We start from the raw sequence: 7,150 nt of genomic DNA, 5'->3' as shown, positions 1-7,150 counted from the left end.
AAAGTTTCGCCGGTTCGTCACCCGCGTCTGCCGCAGTCAAGCTTCCCGGCGTAAGTGGGAAGCCGCCCTCCCAGACAGAGCCAAAGACAAAGTCGGAAGGTAGGAGCACAGCTGCGCCGACCGCAAGTCAACCTCAATAGCCCTGAAAAGGACTTTCCACCCGGTCCAAGTGGTGCAGAGAGGCGAAGGCAGTCAGCAGGCAGAGCGGAGCGAAGAGCGAAGTGCAGGAAGGCGAACAGGACGGAGAACGGAATAAAACACGTGTGAACTGTTCAGAGTTAGGAACTCAACTGATTTAATATCTCCAATTGACCGCCTTATAAAGCGGTGCGCGTCGGGCTCCGTGAGTCGGCCATCCCACCCGCGCCGGCTGCCTCGGAGTGGTGGGGGTAATCTTTCCCCGCCACTCGCTACATGCCGCCGGCCGCAGGTGGCGTAAATACGGGCGCTCAATGCCCGTACGGGCCATTTCGTCGGCAGCCGCGACGCGCGCAACATGACATTTACATAATATATTTTTGTACATTTTATTCATTTTAACCTAGCTATTTTTCCCCGGTAATACTGAGGCCAGGCTCGAAAGTGACCATTTTATCTTTATTGAGAGCCCAGCCATCAGTTCTATACATTTACCGGGGATCCTTTCTAATTAATGTATTATTTTAATTTATTCGATTTTACGCGTCCGGAACACTCCCCCCGTGCAGCTAGTCTGTACTATTTTCCTGCTGGGCGCATTGTTCCTCTTCCTTCATTAGTACGGCGATCTTCACCGCTGGTCTGGTGTAGGTGCCGTTGGTGGTCCGCACCTCGACGACTCGTACTTGTCCGTCAGCTGCTGGTTCTGCACGGGTGACTCTGCCGCGAGGCCAAGAATTCCGCGGCAGATTTGGGTCCATGATGAGCGCGAGGTCCCCGACCTGTATTGGAGGCGCGGGCTCGCGCCATTTCTTCCTGTGCGCCAAGGTGGGAAGATACTCCCTCAGCCATCGGCGCCAAAACATGTCGGCCATTTTCTGGGCGATCCTCCATTGCTTATGAAGGCAGGCCCCTTCTTCCCTTTTGTTATAATATGCCAGAGTTGGCTGTGTGTTGGCTGACCCGAGCAAGAAGTGGTTCGGGGTCAGCGGTGCTTCGTCGTTGGGCTTGGTTGACACATGCGTGAGCGGGTGATTGTTCACGGTGTACTCTGCTTCAGCCAATATGGTTTTGAGGGTCTCCTCTCTTGGAGCCTGCTCGTTGAGGGTTGCGTGGAGGGCTCGTTTTACAGATCTCACGAGTCTTTCCCACGCTCCCCCCATATGAGGTGATGAGGGCGGAATGAATTTCCACTCAATTTTGCGAACTGTAAGTTCGGCGAGCATTCTGGGGTCCGCCAGGAGCTCGTCTACGGCCTGTTTCAGCTCTTTGTCCGCTCCCCTGAAGTTGGTAGCGTTGTCCGAGTATAACGTGTGTGGGCAGCCTCTGCGGGCGGCCATCCTTCTTATGGCCATTATGGCGGAGTCGCTTTCGAGGGACGACGCTAGCTCCAGGTGGATCGCGCGTGTGGTGAGGCAGGTGAACAGTGCCCCATAGCGCTTTTCTTTTCTTCGGCCGTTGGTGATCATCATCGGTCCGAAGAAGTCAAGCCCGCAGTGCGTGAACGGCGGCGTCCTGAAGGCCAGTCGGGCCTCAGGCAGTTGCCCCATCAGCGGGGGTTGGGGCCGGCTGCGCAGCATTTTACACAGCGGGCACCATCGTGTTATCTTCCTCACAGCCCCGCGGAGTCGCAGGATGAGGTAGCTGGCTCTCAGGTCGGCGATCGTCCTCTCGACTCCCGGGTGGCCACCCTTCCGGTGGCTGTGCGTGATCAGCAGCCGGGTGTATGGGCAGGTCCCGTCCATGATAGGCGGCGCGCTGCAGTCCTCTGCGAAGCTGTGTGCCGCTTGGATGCGCGTTCCCATCCGGATGACTCCCTCTTCGTCTAAGAAGGGTGCCGCTGCATGGAGGCGGCTGTGCGGCGGGATAGGCGCCTTTCGTCTCAGGAGCTCCAGCTCTTCTCCGAAAGCCGTCTCCTGGGACCGCTTCAGCAGCATGATTTCTGCGGCCCGTGTTTCTGAGGCGTGAAGTTCAAAGGTCCCCCTGGGGACGGTAGGGACTCGTGGCGGCGGCATCGTGCGATGAATCGCAGCACCCATGCCGTCGCCCTGACGAGTCGGGTCCACGACGAGAAGCGCTGCACCTGGGGTAGGGCCTCCGTCCGTCTGATGTGGCCCACGAAGTGGCGGGGTTGTTTCCGCTCCAGCGTCTTCTCGTCCGGTTGTTGTAGTAACTTCTTCTCTTTCGGCCAGTCGGCTTCCCCTTTTCTCAGGAAGCCGGGGCCTCCGAACCATAGTCCCGACCTCGCAAGGTCGGGTGGGCCCTTGTCGCGGGTCCCTATGTCGGCTGGGTTGTCCTTGGTGGGGACCCATTTCCAGTCCCGTACGTCTGTGAGCTCGTCAATCTCGCCCAGCCTGTTTGCGACGAACGTGCTGTACCGCAGTGGGTCGGTTCGCAGCCAACACAGGACCGTGCTCGAGTCCGTCCAGAACACGGTTTGGGTGATGAGAGCTCGACTCTCTTTTTTTATGGTGGCGGCCATCCTTGCCGCTAGTAGCGCTGCCTGGAGTTCTAGTCTAGGCACTGACAGAGGCTTTAGGGGGGCCACCTTGCACTTCGCCATTGCGAAACTAGTGGTATCGGCCCCCACAAAGTATGCCACTGTGCAGCATGCCTGCTCTGACGCGTCGCAGAACACGTGCAGTGTCACGGGTTCTTTCTGCCCTTGCAGCGAGCATCTCGGTATTGTACAGCCGTTCGCTGCCAGCAGGTCGCGCCATTCCAACCACTTTTCGGCGTGGTCCGGTTGCAGCGGTTGGTCCCAACCTGTGTTTGTCCTCCAGATGGCTTGCAGCAATATCTTCGCCCGTATCGTGAGGCACGCAATGAAGCCTACTGGGTCGAAGATACTCATGGCGGCGCTCAACATGCCGCGCTTGGTGGGTCGCTCCGGGATGGCTGCACTTTCGGCTCCGTGCCGAAATATAAATAGGTCGCTCTTGGGATCCCATACGATCCCGAGGACCCGCTCCGTCATTACTTCTTCCCCTATGGTGACTGCTGTATTGGCCCGGTCGTCGGCCTTTACTTCTTCCAGGACATCTGGTTTGTTTGAAGCCCACCCGGTGAGCCGGAACCCGCCATTGCCGAGTACGAGGGTAACATCTCGTACCAGGCTTGCAGCTGTTTCTTCGCTGTCTGTGGCGTCTAGGTAGTCATCCATGTACATATTGTGCTCGATCGCCTCTGCTGCGGCGGGAAATTCTTTCGCGTGTGCTCGTGCGACTGTGTTTCGCACGAATTGCGCGCTGCTGGGTGAGCACTTCGCTCCAAACATCATGGACGCGAAGACAAACGTGTCGGGCTCCTGCCCGTCCTGCGTCCGCCATAGGAACCGCTGCGATTGCTGGTCGGCTTCCCGGATTCTTATCCGCAGGAACATCTCCCGTATGTCGGCCGCGATGGCTACTCGTCCCTCTCTGAAGCGGATCACGTTTCCGAGGAGGGATGAAAGCAGGTCAGGTCCCGTCAGTAGATGGTCGTTCAACGCCGTCCTCTGGAACTGGGCGGCGGCGTCGAACACGACCCTTATCTTGCCAGGCTTGTTGGGGTTTGTCACCGCGAAGTGGGGCAGGTACCATTTGCGCGAATGGTGGGCGTCTACCTCCTCGCGGCTTAGTTTGACGGCGTATCCCTTTTCAATGTAGTCCGCCATCTTGGCGCGATATGCGATCGCCAGTATCGGATCCTTCCGTAGTTTATTTTCCAGGGAGTGCAGCCGCTTCATGGCTGCTTGCCGGTTGCAGGGCAAAGAATCTCCGTCTTTCGCCCACAGTAAACCGGTCTCCCATCGTCCGGATGGTAGTTGTGTGGTTGAGCTGCTCATGAGCTCCGCCGCTCGCACATCTGCGGCGCGGCAACGTTCCAGGGTGGTTACACCTAGCGAGTCAACGGCGAAGCTCTTCTTTACCAGTTCCGCTAAGTCCCTTTCACCCTGGCCGTCTGGGGGTAATTCAAAGGCGGGGTGCACAGCCCCGCCGTAGGTGACGGCTCCTAGGGCCGTCTCGATGGTTAGCCGCCCGTCCTCTTGTAGGACTGGCGGGCCTGTAGATACCATTAGGGTGGCGTAATCAAGACCGATTAACATCTTCGGCTTGATGCCTGGCCCGTGTGTCTTGGTGCTCTTTCGGTTGCGGTGCGGCAGATCCATGACCCGCACCGTCTGTGCCTGGACACCAAATTCTCTGTTTCCTTTAACGAGGATTACGGATACACGCTGTGATTGTAGCGTGTCCGTGTTCCCACTGGCACCGATGAGTCTCAACTCCTCGCAGGCCCCGGTGGCGCCCACTGCACGGGCGACATCCTCCTCGAGGAGAGTTACCGATGAACCCTCGTCTAGTAGTGCGTGGATCTCCATTGACCCACGCGGGCCCTTCAAGGTTACTGGCACTACCTTGAAGGTCACTGGGACTTCCGTTCGCCTTGTCAATAAGACTTGCTCGTTCGGCGTACTGTCCACTCTCTCGCGGTGTAGTGACCGATGATGCCGCCCGTGGCACTCGTCGCACTTCGCCGCTTCACAGGTGGTCGTTTTGTGTCCCGGTTCTAGGCATCCGTAGCACACGAACTTGGCACGCACAATTGTCCACCTCTCCTCTACCGTTTTCCGGAGAAACTTCCGGCATTGTCCGAATGCGTGTCCACTCATGTCGCAGAACAGGCATTTTTTGTCCTGAGTGAGAAACACGTGCCTTTCTTGGGTACGCCTTTTCTCCACTCGGGCGGGTTCCGTGCTGATCCCGATGCAACCCGCATTCGGTATTGCACCGGTCAGTCTCGCTAGCCACAGTGCCAGATCCCTGGGGGTAGCTTTTCTCACGGTATCCGCTCGTGACATAATCCACATCATCCTCTCGACTCGTGGCAGCTTCTGAGTCATCTCGGACAGAAGCTTCGGGGAGGAGAGGTGGCTTCCATCGAGGCCCTCTACGGTCGATACGACGTTTCTTATCGCGACCGCGTAGTCCGTCAGGGCCTCCAGGGATGCGTTGTCGGCCAGTTTAGGGAGTTTTCTTATCCGCTCCAGTACTCTGTCCACGACGATCTCCGGGTGTCCAAAGGCGGCCTCTAACATCTTCACAATGTCCGGCACATTTCGGGGATCTACCAGCAAAGACGACACTGTGGCCTTGGCCCGTCCTGTGAGGGCTCGTTGCAGACGGAGAATGTTCTCCGCGTTTGTAAGGGAGCACATCTGTGTCGATTGATCAAATTGCGCCTTAAATATTCGCCATTCTAGCGGGTCGCCGGAGAATTGCGGTAGATCCCTAGCGCCGGTTTGCCTCGCCATGAACGTGTGCCACTCCGGCGGCTGTCTGTATTTCGTCACAGGCTCGCCGGTGGCACCCGGCGGCATGTATTCCGTGGGTAGCCCCTCTTGTACCCACGCGCTCACCGGGTCACGAAACTCGTAGCCCCCCAGTGGTATAGTACGTGCCGCTACGGGCTCGCCTGGCCCGGCGGCGTAGCGTACGTCGGCGTCCTCCCTTCGGCTGTGTGCGGGTGGCGCCTCATTGTCCCGATGCCGCTCATTGTAGCGGCCTTGTAAATGTGCGTTTGTCGCTCCGGCGTAGGCCGGCTCAGCGGCGTAGCGTGTGTTGGCGGGCTCCTTCATCCTGGAGTCCGTCTCTGCGACCGGGTGCCTCCGTGGCACCCCGTCTCTCACCCGGCCGCTGTCGTAGTGGCTCGGCGGAAATGTGTACGCCGCTCCGGTGTCCTCCGGATCAGCGGCGTAGCGTGTGTTGGCGGCCTCCTTCGTCCTGGAGTCCGCCTCTGCGACCGGGTGCCTCCGTGGCACCCCGTCTCTCACCCGGCCGCTGTCGTAGTGGCTCGGCGGAAGTGTGTACGCCGCTCCGGTGTCCTCCGGATCAGCGGCGTAGCGTGCGGTGGCGGCCTCCCTTGCTCTGAAGGCTGCTTCCGTGTCGGCGACAGGGCGCTTCCATGCGGCCCCGTCTCTCACCCGGCCGCTGTCGTAGTGGCTCGGTGGATGGATGTACGCCGCTCCGGTGTCCTCCGGATCAGCGGCGTAGCGTGTGGTGTGGCGTGCGGCGGCGGCCTCCCTTGTGCTGAAGGCTGCTTCCGCGTCGGTGACAGGGCGCTTCCAAGCGGCCCCGTCTCTCGCCCGGCTGCTGTCGTAGTGGCTCGGCTGCTGGATGTACGCCGCTCCGGTATCCTCCGGATCAGCGGCGTAGCGTGCGGCGTGGCGTGCGGCGGCAGCCTCCCTCGTACTGAGGGCTGCGTCGGTCCTAGACGCGTCTGACGTCAGCGGCAGCGGCTTGTGAGCCGGTTCCGACGTCCCGTGCGATGTGAGGTCCCTCTCGATGGTGGGCGTGAGGGGGGTTGCCAGGGGGGTTGCCATGTCTCGTCTGGCGTCCTCTCTCGCGTTGGCGGCCTTCAGCGCGGCGATGATCTCGTTGAGGCTGCTCACCTGCCTCTCGTGATGCGCCTCGCGTTCCTCCATCTGTCGGCGAAATGTCGCCGATGAGATGGACCGCTCCGAGGGTGCGGATCCCTCGTCCGAGTCCTTTTGTTCCTCCAGAAGTCCTTGATGAGGCTCCTCCTGGCAGTCGTGTGAAGGCCCTGGCTGGGGCTCCTCCTGATGTGCTCGTACAGACCCCGGTTGGGGCTCCTGAAGCTCCTCTTCGTGCTCCGTGCCGGCGTCTCGACGCGTTCCCGAACGCGTCGACACAGGCGATCTGTTGACCGGCATGCTGTAGGTGTGTTGTAGACTGGAGACCACTGGCGACGATCCTTAGCTCCGAAGGACCAAATGTAACGTACGCGTTACCACGATGAAAGTTTCGCCGGTTCGTCACCCGCGTCTGCCGCAGTCAAGCTTCCCGGCGTAAGTGGGAAGCCGCCCTCCCAGACAGAGCCAAAGACAAAGTCGGAAGGTAGGAGCACAGCTGCGCCGACCGCAAGTCAACCTCAATAGCCCTGAAAAGGACTTTCCACCCGGTCCAAGTGGTGCAGAGAGGCGAAGGCAGTCAGCAGGCAGAGCGGAGCGAAG

At 59.7% G+C, this 7,150-nt stretch overlaps 1 protein-coding gene across 1 annotated transcript; it reads right to left on the bottom strand.

Annotated features, from left to right (window-relative positions):
• Positions 1 to 707: 707 nt before the first annotated feature.
• Positions 708 to 6,850, bottom strand: LOC148275241 (uncharacterized). The gene is made up of 3 exons (XM_088235967.1): positions 6,370 to 6,850; positions 2,205 to 5,769; positions 708 to 2,121 (listed from the first exon to the last, which is right to left on the bottom strand). Exons 1-3 carry the CDS (start codon positions 6,848 to 6,850, stop codon positions 708 to 710), a joined length of 5,460 nt encoding a protein of 1,819 aa, XP_088092093.1.
• Positions 6,851 to 7,150: the final 300 nt, after the last annotated feature.

Source organism: Micrasema longulum, unplaced genomic scaffold (assembly GCF_059751315.1).
Source record: "Micrasema longulum isolate JH-2025_06_02 unplaced genomic scaffold, ASM5975131v1 h1tg001481l, whole genome shotgun sequence".
Classification (NCBI taxonomy): domain Eukaryota; kingdom Metazoa; phylum Arthropoda; class Insecta; order Trichoptera; family Brachycentridae; genus Micrasema; species Micrasema longulum.
Note: the sequence above shows the minus strand (reverse complement) of the source record. Positions and strands in the feature narration are given on the sequence as shown.